The 19,811-nt window shown below is 42.7% G+C and overlaps 1 protein-coding gene across 1 annotated transcript in view; it reads left to right on the top strand.

The window, feature by feature from the left end:
• The first annotated feature begins 3,522 nt into the window (after nucleotides 1–3,522).
• CLRN1 (clarin 1) overlaps nucleotides 3,523–19,811 on the top strand; it is a 36,278-nt gene continuing 19,989 nt past the window's right edge. The window contains exon 1 of the mRNA XM_032852662.1: nucleotides 3,523–3,775. Coding sequence (XP_032708553.1) covers nucleotides 3,523–3,775 — 253 coding nt within the window. The remainder of the gene's footprint in view (nucleotides 3,776–19,811) is intronic.

Genomic DNA, 19,811 nt, shown 5'->3' with positions numbered 1-19,811 from the left:
AAAATTCAACTATTATTACTTCATTAAAGAAAGAAAATTTTAAGAACAAAAATTAAGGACACAATTTTACAATAAAAGAACTCACTCTGTTCTATTTTTTTTTCTCATGTTTCTCCAGGTCAGGGAAAACTTCACTGTAGACCAATGCACACATAAGAACTGCTGTGATCTGAACGCTCTGTATGTCCAGAGTCAGGACTTTTTTTCTTGAACCACTTTCCATACACATGACTGTGTTTAGTTCATTAAACCACTGTCCAATGCCAACTACTCCTTCTTACCATATTATTTCTGTAGCTGTATTAATAGTATTGATTAAGGTAGGTCATTTCTGCTCCCAGGCTTGGAAATGTTCTGTCTCTTATGTTGATTTAATTAGCATAAATCTTCTTAGACATCTTTTTTTTTTTTTTTTAAATGCAAAAAGGTATTTTGGTTAAAGCATGAGGACAGGGCCTGTGGGCAGAAAGAGATGCCGGCTCTTTTTAGATATCTTAAACTAGGGTTTCTGGAGGGGGCACAGGATGTGTACCCCCAGATAACCACTTACTGAGGCCATTGCTATTCTCTTCTTTTGCCAGTGGATAGTGATGGCAATTATTCTAAATCCAGTGGAGAACTCATTGGGAGGGCACATAACCTACAGTGAGTTGCTTATTGTGTGTGTCAAGTTACATGAAATAAAAAAAAAAAAACTTACCTATATTGTAAACCTAATTTTGTGTTCCTCTGGGGAATCTAGGGTGTGCCCTGTTCTTCTGTGGTCATGGTTTACGTTGCCCCTTTCCTACCTTGAAGATACATTGGCATTTTGGGATCAGTTCTATACTTAGTTGTCTACCTTTAACAAGACAGCCTTTGGCAGCCACTAACAGAGGGGAGATGTGCCAGGAAGTCCAGGACTGTACCTCAAAGTCCCCCTCAAAGTGCATATAACGTAGACTCATTTATGCTGACAAAGGCATAAATAACATCTTCCTTTATTAATTTCTCTTAAGCTGACATGCTTAAAGGTAGATCAAGAGAATAGAAACTACCATAAATATGTGCTTTTGACCATCTAGGAAAAGATTATTTGCAGATGTCTGTGTTCTCTAAGCATCCAAGCTATGCAATGAATAATGAGCTACTCTGCCCTTATTGCTCCCAGCCCAACTCAACCCAAAATGAAGAGCTTGTCTACTCTTCAAGGCCAACAGCTTTGCTTAGGATAGCAACATAATTAGAAGACTAATTAGAAAAATTAGAAGACTCAGGTTTGAGGGGCTCCTGGGTCAGTCAGTTAAGCCTCTGACTCCTGGTTTCCGGTCAGGATGTGATCTCAGGGTTGTGAGATTGAGCCCCAAGTCAGGCTCCATGCTTAGCTCAGCACAGAGTCTGCCTGAGAATCTTTTTGCTCCCTCTCCCTCCTCCTCTCCTTTCCCCTCTGGTCCTCCCTCCCTCCCCCCAACTCATGATCTTACTCTCTCACTCTCTCTCTAAAATAAATAAATAAACCCTTAAAAAAAAAAAAAGACCCAGGTTTGAATCCTGGCTCCACTACCCTCTTGGGCAAGTTGCTTGATCTCTCTGAGCCTCAGTGTCCTCATCTATAATGGAGAAGATCATTTCCATCACCACCTTCATCATCACTGTATATGGTAATTGTGAGGACTAAGTAAGATAATTTAGGTAAAATACTTAACAATATGCCTACCATACATACTAAATTCTCACTAAAAGTTAATTTTGCAGGTCAGAGCCCAGCACAATAATGTGGCATACAATAGATATTTAGCAAAACTTAACACACATACACATTCACAAGCTATATCTCTTTGCAGAAGGAAAAATCTCATTGGGAATGTTGAGTTAAAAAGCTATTATGGAATGCCTGGGTGGCTCAGTTGGTTGAGCACTGACTCCTGATTTCACTCAGGTCGTGATGTCAGGGTCATGAGATTGAGCCCTGAGTAGGGCTCCATGCTCAGTAGGGGGTCTACTTGAGACCCTCCCCCGCCTCTCTCTAAATAAGTGAATAGGGGCGCATGAGTGGTTCAGTTGTTAAGCGTCTGCCTTTGGCTCAGGTCATGATCCCAGGGTCCTGGGATCAAGCCCTGCATCAGGTTCCCTGCTCGGCCAGAGGCCTGCTTCTACCTCTCCCACTCCCCCCGACTTGTGTTCCCTCTTTTGCTGTGTCTCTGTCAAATAAATAAATAAAATCTTAGAAAAATAAAAATAAAAAAATAAGTGAATAAAATCTTCTTTTAAAAAAAGCTGTTACTAAATTCTGAACATTAATTTTCAAATCTTGACAATGTAACTGGACTCATTTTGCTATTTAATCTTGCTCATGACTTTGTTTCTTGTCTCCCTAAATGATGACTTCTTCTGGACCCTTGCTTTTCTGTGGTGAAGTCATAGAGCCAGCTATCTGAGGACAATTTCTCCTCTCCATGACAATGCTCTTGTCTGCTTTATAGATTCTGATACTTCTCAGATTCAGAACCTTATTTCTTTGCATAGTCCTGAAGCAGCCAAGCATTTTGAAGGAAAGCTTTTAGAAATCTAGATACTTGCTTCTGTGAGCCAGTAAAAATTGGAATCCACTTCTCTGTTGACACACTGATTCCAAATCATGGATCCGGGAGAAAAGAGGTTAGAATAACAAGCCTAGATAGTTGGTCTAAGACATCCAACTCAGTTCAATATTTTATCCTATTATGAATATCATCTTTTAAAAAGGCTTTATTCATTTATTTATTTGAGAGAGAAAGAGAGCACGAGAGAGAGAGAGAGCATGAGAGAGAGAGAGAGAGCATAAGAGAGAGAGAGAGAGCACAAGTAGGCGGTAGGGGTAGAGGGAAAAGCAGACTCCCTGTGGAGCAGGGAGCCTAATATGGGACTTGATCCCAGGACCTTGAGATCACCACCTGAACCAAAGGCAGACACTTAACTGACTAAGCCACTGAAGTGCCCCCAATTAACATTTTTCAAAATCAATAATATGTAAAATCAATAAATATACATATGTTCTTCTTCTGTCCAAACTTTTCAACCCCTACCAAAAACAAAAACACAACAATAAAAGAAGTTCTTGAGTTGCTGAAAATTTACCATGGGAGCCAAGCCTGTTTCTGAAGGTTTCAACTCACCCAGTCAGACAAAAGGCTGGGGGGAGGGGGAGGCACTTATCAAATTACCAGAGGACTCCATCTGTTATCTTAGACCTCTGTTACCAAGTGACACAAGAGGAGATACTCAAAGGCAGTGTGAAAGAGTTTTATTTTACAGATTCTCAGTCCAAAGATTTCAAATTTGAGAGAAGCAACAGCAGAAAAGGAGAGAAGTCAAGAAGGTATGATGAAGAAGCTTCCATCCTGGCATTCTGCTGACAAGAACCACTTCGAGGGTGAAGGTTCCTGATCGGCTGGGATCTGTCCGTTCAGCCACTGTAATAAATGCAGCCAAAAGGGCAGTCACTTCTCGTCAGTCCCAAGGTCTCGTTTTTGAACCTCACCCTCACAAAAGCCATTTCTCATCATGCCAAACCAACAAAAGAAAGTCATTTTTTGCATGGCTGGGGTGTTAAGCTTCGTGTGTGCCCTTGGAGTGGTGACAGCCCTGGGGACACCGTTGTGGATCAAAGCCACCTTCCTCTGCAAAACAGGGGCTCTGCTCGTCAATGCCTCTGGGCAGGAGCTGGACAAGTTCATGGGCGAGATGCAGTACGGGCTTTTCCATGGAGAGGGTGTGAGGCAGTGTGGGCTGGGAGCAAGGCCCTTTCGGTTCTCACGTAAGTAACAATTGCGTTTGAATTATTTAATACTTTAGGCATACTCTTTCAACTGTTGCAAGGGATTGTTTTTAAGAGCCTTGCCCTGGCTATTTCAGGCCTTTTAAAACAGATGGGAACCTTTTGGGTCTTTTCCGAGCAATTTCCTCTTCTTAGTTTTTATTATTTTGTTTTTATTAATTATTTCATTCTGGTTTTTTTAATGACAACTTATAGTTAATGAGCTGCTATGGAATTAAACTTTGAGAGGATAAGCAATTAAGTTCTTAAATATTAATATCTATGCTAGAAATTTTGGTCTCTTTTAAAAAGAAGAGGGGCAGCTTGGAGAAATAAAAGCTGTAAGAGAGGATGTTCATTTTGCGCTTAAAAAAACCAAAAAAGATCAGTGTCATAGGCTCCTTAACCAACTCTAGCTGCTTTTCTACCTTGCTCATGGCTTTGTACCCTGTCTACCCTGTATTATCCCTGCTAGGACCTTTCTTGCCGCTAATATTCTTTTTAAAAAAAATTTTTAACCAATTTGAATCCCTTGGCTATAGAAATTTAAAATGATCTGCTATGCTAACTGGGAAAGAAATAGATGCCTATTTAGTATAGAAAATTTGCATCAGATTGATCTTCAAATCATGTAGAGAATATGAGACAGATTTTCCTGTTTGATTTTTGTGAAATGGAAGTGTTACCCATAGTATTATAACCTGTTTATCTTAAGAAGAGAATTTTTTAAAAATTACCATGTGAATAGGCATCTCATTAAATGAAAATTAATAAGAAGTCATTTGTTATATCTCTCACAACACACATTCAGAAATTATTATTATTTCAAAAAGGCTGGTTTGGAACAATCTTATGAAGAAACAGCCAGTAAATTACTGCATAAATCACTCTTCAGGAAAGGAGGTTACCAATTGAGGCATTTAAAATGAATTATTATTTTGCCTGGGTATTTTTTTTTCTCTAGCATAGGTAGAAAGCTAAATTAATTGAATTTATTATTAACCTATGCAGTGTCTAATTAAATTTCAGCGCTGGCCTATTTATATTTCTGCAACATTCCTTATATCTTCTTAGCAGTCATTGGACACCAACGTTCACTCACATACGTTATTAGAGGATAAGAATTGTCACAGGGCTCCAAAAAATCCCCAAGAATTAGTCTTCAGCTTTTCAAAAAATTATCATCACTAGATTTGATGAAGTGAATACCAACTCTTTTCACTGAATGGCTTTAGTTCATTAAGGTAATGGGGCTGTTAGAGTTGCTTAGCTTTCCTTAGGGGGGAAAGAGAACAAAGCCAAATATCACATGATTTCCAACTGTATTAAAAAATAAAAAAGGAAAAAAGATGAGTGAAATGATTTAACCATGAGTCATCGGCAGCTAAAGCGTGAGTAAAGCGTCTCACAAACGAATTTCGACAAAAGCAGGGAACAGTGAATTTTCTGAAGCCTTTGCATTTTGTGCAGTGAAATAGAGATAAACTTTACTCATACCCCAGGACGGGTTTCAAAACAATATGCTCTCTGAACACTTACTAGACGCTAAGCATATTTCATCTTACTTTTTCCTCACACAGCTACATTCCTCGGTGGTTCAACATGTGTTTTTATGGCTGTGTTCTCTGCTGGCCCCCTCTGTGATGTGCTTGCTCTAGTCACCTGTCCCTCCCTTTGTTTTTGTGAGGACTCAGAATCAGTGGGGTCTAAAACCACACCATCACCTGGCCCAGAATTGCATTCATCCCCATGATCTGCCCCCAGCCTTGTAAAGAAAAGCTGACATCCGTCTGTTCTGGGATGACAACCTCTCTACAGAAACTTTCTAGGTTCTGGAGCTGTGAAAGCCTCATTAATTTCCATGAGAGCTGGCAAAGTAGACGTAAGCATCACTTTTTCTGCCTAAGCATAGAAGTATCTCTTTCAGCGGAACAGGAGAGAAAGTTGGGAAAACTGAACACTCCCAACAGAGTCCCTAAAAAGCATAATGCTCATTTAGATAAACAGCTCTCTTGTGATAAAAACTTCCTAACCAATGTTCCCTTATTATTTTTTTTAAGATTTTTATTTATTTATTTGACAGACAGAGATCACAAGCAGGCAGAGAGGCAGGCAGAGAGAGAAAGAAGGGATGCAGGCTCTCTGCTGAGCAGAGAGCCCGATGCGGGGCTCGATCCCAGGAGATCCCTGGGATCATGACCTGAGCCAAAGGCAGAGGCTTTAACCCACTGAGCCACCCAGGCTCTCCCCAATGTGCCTTTAGAACACACTGCACCCTCTAAGTTTAAACTCATGTTGCAAGATAGCTTCATGGTCCATATCTTCCCACTTGCAATGCCATCAACCCGCCAGTGATGTTCTAACAGCGTATTCTGTTAGAGAAGAGACCCCTCTCTGTTAGAAGAGACCGCTCTGATATTCTTCCTAAAAGAAAAGTATTGTCCCATTAATGTAAGAGAATGAGAGGCCCAACCCTGTTTTCTCAATAATGGCAAACTTTGAGCAAAATCCAGAGCTCCCCAAAAGCTCAAGATAATGATTTTCTGTTTCTTCCAGAGCCCAGCTTATGATTAGGGCACAACTCCTTTCCCAGAACTTCCTCCTTTCTCGTTTTCCCTTTAGAAGGTTTTTTTTTTGTTTGTTTGTTTTTTTTAAAGATTTTACTTCTTTGTTAGAAAGAGAGAGAGAGAGCACAAGCAGAGGGAACGGCAGGCAGAGGGAGAATCAGTTTCCCCTGTTGAGCAGGGAGCCTGATGTGGGACTTGATCGCAGGACCCTGGAATCATGACTTGAGCTAAAAGCAGACGCTTAACTGACTGAGCCACCTAGGTATCCCCTTTAGAAAGTTATTAAGCAAATATTTGGATTTTAAGAAGCTTTCCAGTGTAGGAGGAATGGAAAAGGCACTCATCAAAGTATCAGTCGCTTCTTGACCAGTTTTTGTCATGTTGTTGTGTTATCATCAGTTAATATGAATTTACATTTCAGTTCTGTGGGATTGCTAAATGCTTCTTTACTTACCAAACTTTTCATTTAGATCAGTATTGGTCAACAGAAATACAATGTGGACCATAAATGCAACCCACATACAAAACTTCGAATGTTCTAGGAGCCATATTAGAAAAAAAGAGTGAAATGAATTTTTTTTAAAAGATTTTATTTATTTATTTGACACAGAGAGAGATCACAAGTAGCCAGAGAGGCAGGCAGAGGGGGGTGGGAAGCAGGCTCCCCACTGAGCAAAGAGCCCAATGTGGGGCTCGATCCCATGAGATCATGACCTGAGCTGAAGACAGAGGCTTAACCCACTGAGCCACCCAGGCACCCCAAGTGAAATGAATTTTAAGGATACTTTTCTTTAACCCAAGATATCCAGAATACTGTCATTTTAACATGTAGTCAGTATAAGATAGGAGATATTTCACTTTTTTTCCCCCAGGGCTTAGTCTTTGCAATCTTGTCTGTATTTACACTTACTGCCCATCTCAGCCCAAATGAGCCACATTTCAAATGCTCACTCGCCATTTCAGCGTAGCTAATAGCTATCACAATGGAACAGTGCCAATTTAGCTAAAGATTTACTCTGAGTAAACTGGGCATCGACAGTGTCCCTATCTATATTCTAAATGAATTTTTGCTTGGTTCTGCTGTACAAGTTTACGTGTTATTTTTATGGACAATGCACATGTCACTTTTAAAACACAGACACATAGTATAACATGAGGTTAAAGAACGGACCAGAAAAATATTAGGCACTGTTGTCATGTTTGTTCCTATTAAATATTCCCTGTTAACTACTCTATCTCTTTTAATTATAACAGGAGTCTTCCCTGCCAGCACGCACAGTTATGCTGGGAAAACTTCTGCCTCGTTTACTCTGACTCATTCTCGTCCATTTATGGGTCAGCACTTCATTTTCCAGAGGTCACTAGCATTCATACCTAGCACACAATTTCATTCATTATAATGAAGGACGGTTTTCCTTTCAAGGAAACACAACTGGTGGGCTTAATTTTTCCTGATATGTCACCTGTAAAATTTTAATGATGCTGTTTAAACTCTAACTGTAGCCATCAAGAGAAAAACTCAAAAACAGTTTTGAGCTTAATGTGTGTGGGTGGGTTTCTGTTTTGGTGATTCAAAACACTGCAGAGCATCATCAAATACGAAACCCAAGAATCATATGGCATCAATCATTCCTAGATATGCTGATCTATTTATTGCCAAGATAGTTCAATGAGCTGATAAAAACATATGGAGGTGGCTTTTTTTTTATTTTTTTTGGAAATAATATCTAACCAATCGTGTATCACAGCTTGCAACTTCAGTCATCCTTTAAAGCATTTTAATTGAGACCTTACGATTGAAAGTTTGTTAGAAAGCTTAACAGAGAGTTAGTCTACTTCATATTTTTACAAAAGCAGACTTTCTTTACCAGATGAGGTCCATCACCCATATTACAGAGGGGATGTTGAAACTACTGTGTCAGCAAGCAGGGGGCTCCTCAAACAGATTTTGGAGCACAACCGTTAAGACTCAGGGTCTCTGCCCCCACTCCCGAAAGTCGGTACTGTACCTCCAGGGTCTCCTGCAAGCGTGACTCCCCCACCTGCCCCAGGTGTTCTATCCCTCACCATTCTGCATAACCTGCTTCTCTTTTCTCACCCCTCCTGACCATGGCAGAGCTGCCAAGGTCTTAATGTATCCCTTCTGATAACACTGCCTGTCCCTCCTCCCTTCCTTAATGGACGGTCTGGCAGGAGGGAAACCTATGGAGTTGACCCGGGAAGACGCCCTGGTGGGAGGAAAGGGGAAAGACAGTTGTACCATTTTTGCCTCACTTGTGTGGGCCCTCCTGCCTGTTAGCTCTGGATCCTCATATCGGATCTCACCCATTCAAACAGTCCAGCAAATAGAAATTTTGTTTTCCTTCCATTAGGGGGAGTAAAAAAGTGATGGTGGGATTCGAAGATAGTAATGGTTGAGAAGCACCAGTGTGAAGGGAAACTCTTCAACTTTTCTCCGCCAAATAATTGTTTCCTGCTTTGTCCTTCCCAGACCTTGATGTTCATTCCATTATTTCAAGTCACCTTGGATCATAAGTATTTGAGAATGTGTATTTCTTTGTAAGGAGATCCTCAGCCCTCGGAAGGCGGGGGGTGGGGGGGCCTGGGTATTCCTCATCTCTACACTCCCACCAGTGAGTCACAAAGAGGTGCTTGAGAAATGTTTGGTAAACAGGCATATGAGATTAAGTAATCTGGGTTGAGGCAGGTCTGTGTCACTCACTGGGGATTAGAGTTGAAGCAAATCACGTTTCATCCGTGTTCAGTTCTTCCATCTGTAAAATGGGAGATGAAACTGGGTGATTTCTAATATCTCTTCTAGTTTGGACACTTTACGAGCTATGTAATGAGAGGCTGGCTGTTCTAAACAAGGTCCTTCCAGCTTTAAAATGGCTTGACCCTTCTACTCTGTCGGTTGACGTCTTTGCTGACAGATTCCAGCCACTCTCTTCAGAAGTGGTGAGCTTTGTGTGCCTTTACTCTTTGGTCCTCAAAGCTCATGATTTTTAAAGTATTTGGAAATACCTACCATTTATCAGGACCCAAAGGAATTTTGTTATCAAAGCAAATACTTGTCTTCCTCCCTGTCAAAACCTTTTACCATTTGTGTGGGAAACTGCAGGTTAAAGGAGGAGAAAATGAAGAATGGAATGTTTTGGGATTCTAGGGAGGTGGGTTAGTGGGAACAGCCATAAACACCCACACCATCTAATGGCATTATTGAGAAAGCCAAAACGAAGGTCAAAATACAGTGAAAGGCTGACCTCCTACTCCCTCCATTTTTTTTCTGGAAACTTCTCTTCCATCCTTACTGGAAAAACTCCTCCTTCCTGCATTGATTTCCTGATAATGGCAAAGATATAGGAATGAGCAGTATGTTTAATACTCTCAGAGTTTTCTTCATCCAAAAGGAGGAGACATCATCCTCAAATTCGTGAGAAATATTGGCCAAGAAAAGACATGTCTCCTTCCTCCTTAGCAACTACTTCTAGTTCCCTTACCAGGAAGAATCCCTCACAGAACCAGCCTCACCTATTAGAGTTTTGCACATGTGTGTGCACACATGCACACACACACTTAAACACACACCTTTCACACATGCACATACACACACACACATACACACTCAAGCACACACCTTCCTTTCCTTGAAATCACTCTCCACCCTAACAGCCATAAAGTCACCAACTGGGGCTCAGCTGAGACATGAAGCTTGGGGCTTCTGGAACTTAACCCTGATGTGTGTGAACTTCACCGATTGGTGAAGGACTCCAGATCGTTCTTACAATTTGCTGCTGTGCTTTCTCTTCTAACCTCTGAGGTAACTCATCTTCCTAAAGGGATGTTTAGACAACCTCCAAAGAAAAAATACTTATTTCAGCTGCCCATTTCCTGGGTGCCTAAATCATCTCTAGCCCTTATATGGGAGGTGTGACGATGCTATTCCTTTTGAACCAAAATGGAAACTGTAAACTCAGAGAGGTCACAAATTTCTCAAGGTCACAGATCGAGTGGGTAGCCGACCGGAGACTGAAATTCAGACCCGTAGGATATTGCCAGTTCTGTCTCCTTACCATATGCAAAAAGGACACAAAGAAATGAAGAAAATACAAGAGTACTTCCAGTTTCACCAGCCAGTTAGACAATGTCAGTACTTCCCAACACCTGGAACTTGTATATCCATGTAAGGGTCCTTGGCCTTATGACTTGAATTCCTGCGCTGCTTCTTTATCTCACATTTCAGTGGCCCTGATGTCTAAGCCCTAATCTTTGACCTTTGGAAGGTAAAATCGTCAAGTCAAAGCCTGTTTAATAATCTAGGCTGAAAAAAAAATCTAGGTTGAGCTGGTCACATGCTTATGGCTAATCTTTGGGTTATGTCATCATATTACCTTGATGTTGATAATTTCTGCCGAGAGAGGAGATATCTGATTGCACATGTGGCTAGCTGATGTAAGCGCACTGCCAGTGAAAACCTTCGTGGTAAGATCTTCAAAGTGGCTTGGACTGCAACATTATGTCACCGCAGCAAAGACCAAAACTGTAGGCTCCTTCCTGTGGTGTCATGAACGGTTTCAGAATAGGCAGGGACAAAAAGAAAAGCAGGTCCCCAGCATTCGTTTCACTTTAAAATCTGGTGTTTTATGAGGAGCCAATGGGTTAGATTTAGAGTGTAAGTTAAAATCTCATTTAAAAAAAAAAAATGAAAACTCATTTTTATCTCTGAATGAGATCAGGGGTTTCAAAAGTTAAAGACTTTTTTTTTTCTTTAACACAAAACTTATTTAAATTAGATTAAACAAATTCGCCTTTCAATCCAGTCGTGCACCGAACTACCCAGACTGGCTGGGAGCTGATACACTTTGATTCCAGGTATGATGGAGTTGACTAATAGCAAACTGTACTTGACAGACTAATTTATGCAGGATTCATATTTCGCTCCCTCTCAGCATGTTATAACTGTAGCAAAGCCATTCTCAGGAGTTATTACCCCAACATAATCATACCCTGTGGATTTGGAGCAGTTAAATGGGTTCTGTTGTCAGACACACATATGCACCGAAGCAGCTGTCGTCCCTCAGCTGCCATGGCTGAGTAAGGCTCACTGGTGGGGCTTCCTCTGAAATGGGCTGAGGCAGGAGGATACACGTCAGCTGAGAGAAATTCGGGCAAGGTACTGAAAAATGGTCTTTTAAACAGTCCTGTCTTACCATCAGGTCTCCTCCTCTGAAGTGCTGGGGTCATGGATTTCCTTCTCCCTGACCATGCAGCTATCAGAAGGAAGCCTGCCTCCATACCTGGGTGTGAGATGATGGCGGATATTAGAGGAAGTAAATGCACTGAGCTTACGTCAGGGAATGGCTTTCCCTGGATTTTCCTAACAACTGGCTGCAGACGGGCTGAGGGCAAAGTCAGATCAAGAGCATAGCTGTAAGAAGAAAGAAATCTTCCCTCTTATTCCCTTTTAAGAAAATGAATCGCTGAGCACCAAGGGGTGCTTCTTCTCTTTACTTCTCTCTTTACACACATTTTATGTGGAGAAGGATGAGTTGAGAAGGAAGCAGGACCTCGGAAGCTACCAGATGGCTTTAATCTAGGAAGCAGTTGCTGCACCATTGTTGACATTGGCAGAGACTGCCTTCTTTCTGGAAGCTTCACAGATAGGGTTACCTGCATTTTACATCTGGCTAGAGGAAGGCGAAAATGGTTGGTGAAACCTATGCCATCAGGTCAGTGGTCTCTAACCCTGGCTGCGCTTTAGAATCACCTGGAGAGTCTCTAAAACTTTGGATCCTAAGGCTGTATCTCAGGCAAATCGAACTGGGATCTCTGAAGGTGGGGCCTGAGGATTGGAAGGTTTTAGAAGCTCCCTGGGAGATTCCAGTAGTATCCAAGGCTGAGAATCACTGAGGTGGATGGTGGCCACGAAAGGTGGGAGCAGGTGAGGGGTCTGGTGCTCTCCACATTAGGGAAGGGCAAGACCATCAGAAGGAGGGCAGCGAGGAGCAGTGGAGCGGTACTTAGCACTGTTTCCGCATAGGTGGGAGGTTTGGGGATCCTTATCTTCTACTCTTTTAGCTGTGTATTTCCATGAAGGGTCTCACACTTTCCTTACACTCTCCTGGCCTCAGAGGGAATGAGAGATTGGATTGAGGAGTTTGAGTAAGAAACAGGATACGAGGCTCTCAGCCCTAGAGCCTTCCCCTCTTTCCAAGTCTGCCCAAAACCAGGTATAGGAACCTGTTCTCTACCTGGTCAGGATAAGGGAGCCAGCTCTGTCCTGGAGTGGGAGGCTTTCAGCTGTCCAGCCCCACCTGTGACTGGGTGGGTGAGGCTGACTAATTCAACAGAACTTGGTGTAAAATCTAAGCCATGTTCTCCAGCACTTTCTCAGAAATAAAATTAACATTTTGGCCTTCACCTGCCTGTCTCCTGTGGAAGGGCTCTGCTCCTTCCAAAGAGATTATCAAGGGTCCTCTTTAGAGGTGTGTCATCAGCCTAAAAACCATTTAAGATAAGTCATTACATAGAGAATGTCCAAGAAATAGCACAAGGGAAATAGAAATGAGAATGAAAACAATATATCAGGTGCTGAGGAAAGTGTGTGACAGGTACCAAATAAGTAATTAGCTATAAATATAAAGTCCCTGGATTATTTACAGGAATAGTCGCCCACCTGGTCAGGGAGGGAATAAAGTAAAAAACTGAGCTTCAAGAGACAGTTTGCCTGAATTCCATGTATCTAGGGACTCCTATGGGGGGCGGGGGGGCGAGGAGAATCTTTGGTCTCAATGTACAGATAAGTACTCTGGTCACCTGTGAGCCAAAGCGCTCCCTCCCAGCCCCAGTGACTGATCACGAGATTTGAAAATGCAGACACTCTCACAGCACTGGGTTATTCTATCCACTCCTCTTGGTGAAAATACAACTCCCCTGCCATTCTCATCATGTTTAAAAAAGTTTTAAGCAGTTACTTCCAATGTACATAGAGCATCCACAGAAACGATTTCACTTATGTCTCTTGAAAGTTCTGCAACATTTCCGTCACTACTCACATTTACACATAAAGGAGTTGAGGTATACAGAGGCTAACATGAGCAGTAAATGGCAAAACCAAATAAATTCCAAACTTTCCTAACTCCAAAAGCCAAAAGCTTTTTTTCAACCTGTCATACTGCTTTTCAGTTAACGTCTGGCTCTTTGTCTCCCTTACCACCAGCTGTTCTGTCCTTGCTTTGGTGTTGCATGATAGTCTAACTACCTAATACTCTTGGTTAATGCCTCAGTACAGGTTTAGATTGGATTGACTAAACTCCTGTTTAAGAACTGTAGGATAAAAGACAGGACTGTTAGACTGGAATCAGTATTGACTAAAAAGGAGAACAAAGTTTCAGGATAAAACACAACAGAGGAACCCAGCAGATAGAAATAAATTGTAAGGCAGCTGAAATGAAAGCCATACGTTAAGAGATAGCAAATAAAACACGGATTAATGGCAAGTAATAAAGGAACATACTTAGTTTGTAAAAACATGGTTCTTTATCTTATCCTTATTACTCTCCAATGATCTATTGAAAACAGCATGACTCTATATGTAAGACACAAATTCTTTGTAAGTTAGAGTATATGTGCCCTCACCCTCCATCCCCCAGGGGTGAAAAAATTACTGGGGTCTATTTTGTGCCTAAACATTCTAGACTCTGCAGTTATGAAGGGAAAGAGAGGGTGCCGGTCCATGAATAATGAAGAATCTGGCAAAAGGGTTTTTAACTAACTGACAATTTGTAAAGGCGCACAGGTACGTCAGTCAAGAGGGACTACATCATGTTTTAATAACAAGGAGGTTCATGCCGCACGGGTGAATCAGCAAAGATTGATTTCTTGCTCACAGTACACGTTCATCAGGGATCCGCTGGAGGCCCATTCCAGGATGCAGCCACCATCTGGAACGTCGCCAGCTGTTAGAACAGAGGGCAAGAATCGTGGAGGTTCCCCCTCTGACATCGAAATCCTCTGAGCTGGCACGGACACATGCCACTTCCCCTTGTATACTTTACTGGGAAAGTTTGTCCTACAGCCTCATCTAACTTCAGAGGGGCCAGGACGTGCAAGGGTGCCCAGAATGGGGAAGAACCGGGATCATAGATGGCTGAAGAGCACTAATTACTATCACCATTATGGTTTTTATTCTGAACGCTCCAACGAGGAGAATTGCTCTTTGTCAGGGCAAGGCACGGGGGAATTGGGAGAGAGATCTTAAGGTTTAGAGTTTGAGTTCACTCCATGGCATCGAAGAAGCCATTCTGAGCAAAGGAATAGCATGAGCGGAATTATGAAGAGCTTATTGTGGCCAGAGTACAGAGGACGTTAGAGAAAGGAGCAGAAAGGCAAGGCTAGGGAGGAAGTCAGGGATCAGAAGGGGAGAGTTTGCTGTCCGGAGGCAGTGCACTTGATCTTGCAGGCAATGGGAAGCCTTACTAAGCAGGTATGTGACAAGGCAAGAGATGGATGGGAGGAAGACTAAAAGGGAGGTGAGGAGGCCAGTCAAGAGGCTCCTCTGTCCCCTATTTGGTGGCCCAAGCCAGAGCATTGCCAGAGGGCTGCAAAGGAGGGGAAGTATTTCCCAAATAAGCAGAAGCAAAAAATCAACAGTGCTTAGTGACATGAGGTGAACCCCAGGTTTCTGCAGGACAGAGAGCTGTAGAAACTCATGGAGATCAATACAGAAGGAGAAAGTTTAGAGGGAAGATGAAATTCTTTTTGGTCATGTTTACTGAGGTCCACTTATAGGCCAGCAACAAGAAATGTCCATCAGCTGTGCAGTTTGGAAGTCATGGGAGCCACCAGGAATAAAGGTTGAGAAGAGGGAATCCCCAGATTAGAGGTGGTAGTGGGAGCTACACTGGAAGGAGAGGTCTCCCAGGAAAGGGAATCAAGTGAGAAGGGGAGTAAGAGTGGGTTGTAGAAAACACCAACCCTTATGGGTTGAGGAGGAGGGATTGGCCAAGCAGGCTGAGAAGGGAGGGTCAGTGAGCTGCAGGGGAACCAGCAGAGGTCAAAGCAAGGAAGGAGAAACTTTCAAAGGGGAGTAGTGTTCAGCATTCCCAAACACTGCAGCAATGTCAAATAAGAGAAAGTGATAATAATCCTTTGATTTTTTTTTAATTTCACAAGGTTAAGGGGGACCTTTTGGAAGGCAGTCCTGATAGAGTGGTGAGGAAGAGAAGTCCTTGAAGGAGCTGAGGAAGGAACAGAAGGCCAGAACTCAGAGCAAGGCCGTGGTCAGGCTCCTAGAGGCGCCCCATGGCCCAGCATATACACGTGATGCCTCTCTCTCTCTCTCCCTCTCTCTCTGTGCGTGCGTGTGTGTGTGTGTGTGTGTGTGTGTGTGTGTGTCTGTGGGGATGTTCACAATGGGAGGGTCTGGAGTGTGATTCTATACTGAGAGGGTAAAGCAGTAGGGAGGAAAATGCTGAGGACAGACCAAAGAGGTAGGTAAAGGATTGAGAAGGGACCCTGTGAGGTAGAAAATAAGTCTGACAGCACCAGGAGAAGGCCAGACTGTGGATAGGAGGGAAAAAAAATTCACTAAGAATGGAGGGAAGGCTGAGGAGAACCAAACCAAGCATGGCAATGGGAAACTGCAAGGTGAGGGAACTCCCTCGATGGCCTCCATTTCCTCTTTGAAATGGAAGAGTTCCATTCACTGGCTGTTTTCAGGCCTTCTGGAAGCCAGGCACGCACACAGAGGGAAATGGAGACGAGGGTGTGATAGGTGCCTAAGAGTGGGGGAGGACTGGAATATCTGACAAGGGACAGAAAAGGGAAAGAGAAGACTTTGCAGAATGGCTGGGGGTTGTGGTAAACCAGAGATCAGAGGCCCAGGTTGGAATGGGGGCACACAGGCAAGGAACATAGCCCAAATGATTTCGGGAAGGTAAATCTTCTATGGAGAGCTCTCCTGGGACTGCATTTTCACTCCAAGCCATTTGCTTATGCTTTACTCAGCTGTGTTTTGTAATAGCAGACTGCAGGAATGACGGTATGACAGCCTTTCTCTGTACACAGGGCTAGTTACGCAATGTGGATTTGCTGCCCTCCCTGCCCACCAACCTCCTGTGACAGGTGCCTTCTATTCTGCTATTAGGAGAGTGACCTCAATGACTAGTTCTTTCTAGTTTTCTGTTTTTGATTAGATATCTTGTCAGAAATCTCTGCTTGCGGACTGCAGGGAAGAGAAATTGAGCTTTGAACCAGTAGTTTCATATGTGTTACAAAATAGAACTCACCTTCTTTAGGTTACATTATATCAATATGCATACGGCATTCTTTTTTTTTTTTTAAGATTTATTTATTTGACAGAGAGAGATCACGAGTAGGCAGAGGCAAGCAGAGAGAGAGGGGGAAGCAGGCTCCCCACTGAGCAGAGAGCCCAATGCAGGGCTCCATCCCAGGACCCTGGGATCGTGACCTGAGCTGAAGGCAGAGGCTTAACCCACTGAGCCACCCGGCGCCCATACACATAACAGCATTCTTTTAGAAAGCACTCTGATCCAAGTAACTCCGTTCCTGAAAAGTTAGTCCGGCTCGTCATCCACCTCCATAATAAGAAAGAAGGAATGTGCTTGAAGATGTTCACTGCAGCATTAGGCAGAATGAAGACAACCTGACAGACAGCAGTGCCTTAGTTTGTTGGAAAATCCAGTGTTATCTACATGAGTTATGAAGGCAACATGGAAAATGCTTATATTCTGAATGAGAAGTACAGAATATAACTTCAAAATTGCATTATTATTATAATATAGGAAATACATATTAAGATGGACAAAGATTTGAAACAAAAATAAAGAAAAATTTTGCTTTTATATTGGTAGGACTGTGGGAGACATTTTAATCTTAATTTCCATTTCATTGTTATAATGTTTTTCATTTATTTTTAAAAATTCCTCTACGAACAGTTGGACATTTGAACAGAAACACAATGAGGAACAAGTCCATCTTTTTCTAATCCTCCTGCCCTGCTAACAAAAAAGAGCTTTGTCATGTTCAGGGTTGAGATGAATTCTTTTACAAATCCCAAACTTTAAACCTTGTTATTAAACAGCCATCAGTTTCCATGTAACAGGTTGACAATCCCCCAATATGCTGGATTAAAATTTTTCTTTAATAAAGAGATTTGAAATTCTATTCCAGTTACCAACCAGGTCTTTCAGCTTCTTAAAAAAAAAAAAAAAAAAAAGTTCCTATTATGCCTCTGGTGACTACTCTATTTTATCTCCATTGCCCCAGATTCTCTCCAAAAACTCTCTCAATCCAGTTTCTATTACTATCAGCAGCTTACATCAAGGTCAACAGCGACTGCTGGACTTAATGAACAAGTTCAGGTTCTTAACCAGAAATTCCCATCACACTTAAAGCTGCTAACCCCCCTTTTTTTCTCTTCCGGCCCTGGGGTCACCAGATGGACTCTCTGCTCCTCTTCCTTCCTTTTTTGCCTTTATGGCACTAATTCCTTTAGTATAAACCACTGACTTCTACCAAGAAACCTTAGACCTGCTGACAACAGCAGGTTCCATCCCCCATCCTACTCCAAGCAAAGTGCATCCCTCCAACATATATGTATCCCACAGCTACATCATGCATTCTCAGTGGCTGCCATAATCCCCCTAAGGGGGTGAAAATTGGTTCTTGGGGGGAGAGGAGAAAAAAAACCTTATTCTTTAAAAAGTGTCTTGTGTATAAAGCACAGATATAAATACAATGCAGAAATCAATACACAATATATCTGTGGTATTAAAATTTCATTGGGAAAGGGTGATTAGGAGAAGTGTCTAAAAAGACTCCTGGGGTGAGGAGCAATAATGAAAAAAAAATTGAACAATACTGATCTACATTGTGTCAGGCATTCTTAGGTGCTAGGAATACAGCAGTGAAAGAATCAGACCAACAAACAAGTCACGAGACAAACAGGTTAAAATATAGACTTGGTCAGGTGGTAATAATTGCTAAGGAGAAAAGGAAAAGCAAGCAAAAGGGTTGGAAGAAGAGGTGACCGGGCAGGGGGTGACAACTTTAAATAAGGTGGTTAAATAAGGCCCTCCTGACAAAGTGTCATTTACGTCAAGCTGTGGAGGTGAGGGAGCAAGTCATGAGTGTACCAGGGGACCAATATTTGCAAAGGCCCTGAGGTAGAAACACTCCAGGCATGACTAAAGTACAGTAATGAGGCCAATGGCCAGAGCACACTGCTCAAGGAAATGGGTAGCAGATGAAGTTAGAGGACTGGCAAGGAGTCCAACCCATATAGGTCCATTGTAATGAGTTGGCTTATACTCTGAGTGAGGGTAGAATCCACTGAAACGGTGTAAGCAGGGGATTGACATAAACAAATTCATTTATTAAAGATGCCTCTGGCTGCTGGGCTGAGAGTGGACTGTAAGAAGGAGGGGTGGAAACCGAGAGACCAGCCAGGACGCCCTTGCTGTCATGTGAGTGACAGATGATGATGGCTTAGACTGTAATGGAACAGTGGAGATGGAGAAGTGTTTGGATTCTGAAGGTTGTGCCAACAGGTTTTCCTGATGGATTCAACAGGAAATGAGAGAGTAAGAATCAAGGATGGTGCCGAGGAAGAATGGAGCTGCCAGCAACTGAGGCGAAGAAGGCTGAAGGCAGCAAGTGTGAGGAAGAGAAGACTATGGGTGCCGTTTGGGACACAATGAGATGCCTATTTAAGACCCCAGTCAAGATGTTCGGGAGGAAGTTGAGGGCTTACAAGCATGGGACTGAAGGCGAAATCCAGGCTGGAGATACTGCTTTGTAAGTGTTTCTAGTAAAAGCCATGCTACCGGATAGGACACCAAGGAAGTGAGTGAAGAGGTAGAAGAGGTACAAGATCGGATTCATTTCCTAGAGAATGCCAAAGGGGAGGATGAGCCAACAAAGCAGATCAAGATAGCAGCCAGTGGGGTAGCAGAAGCTGGGGACTGTCGTGTGGGGGAACCCGGCGAAGGAAGCATTTCCAGGGAAGAGGCAGTGAGCCATTGTGCCAAATGGAGCCCAGGTAAGATGGGGACAAAGGCTGACTGTTGGGTTTAGCAGCCTGAAGCTCTTTGGTGCCTTGGGAAATGTAGTTATCGGAGCAAGTGCGTTCAAGAAAGTGGGGAGAGGGAGGAGACGCTGAGAATACAGCCAACTCCTGGAAGGGTCTTGCTCTAAGGGAAAATGGAAAAAAAGAAGTAATAGCTGGAGGGCTTAAGTGAGATTTACTTTTTTAAAGATTTTATGTATTTATTTGTATTTAGAGAGAGAGCCCCTGTGAGCTGGAGGAGGAACAGAGGGATTGGGACAAACAGACTTTGTGCTGAGCAGAGAGTAGGAGGGAGGGCTCGATCTCATCACCCTGAAATCAGGACATGAGCCAAAATCAAGAATTGGAGGCTTAACCCACTGAGCCACCCAGGTGCCCC

Source organism: Lontra canadensis, unplaced genomic scaffold (assembly GCF_010015895.1).
Source record: "Lontra canadensis isolate GAN:19392208 unplaced genomic scaffold, GSC_riverotter_1.0 scaffold6, whole genome shotgun sequence".
Classification (NCBI taxonomy): domain Eukaryota; kingdom Metazoa; phylum Chordata; class Mammalia; order Carnivora; family Mustelidae; genus Lontra; species Lontra canadensis.
This window is presented reverse-complemented; position numbering and strand designations above follow the sequence as displayed.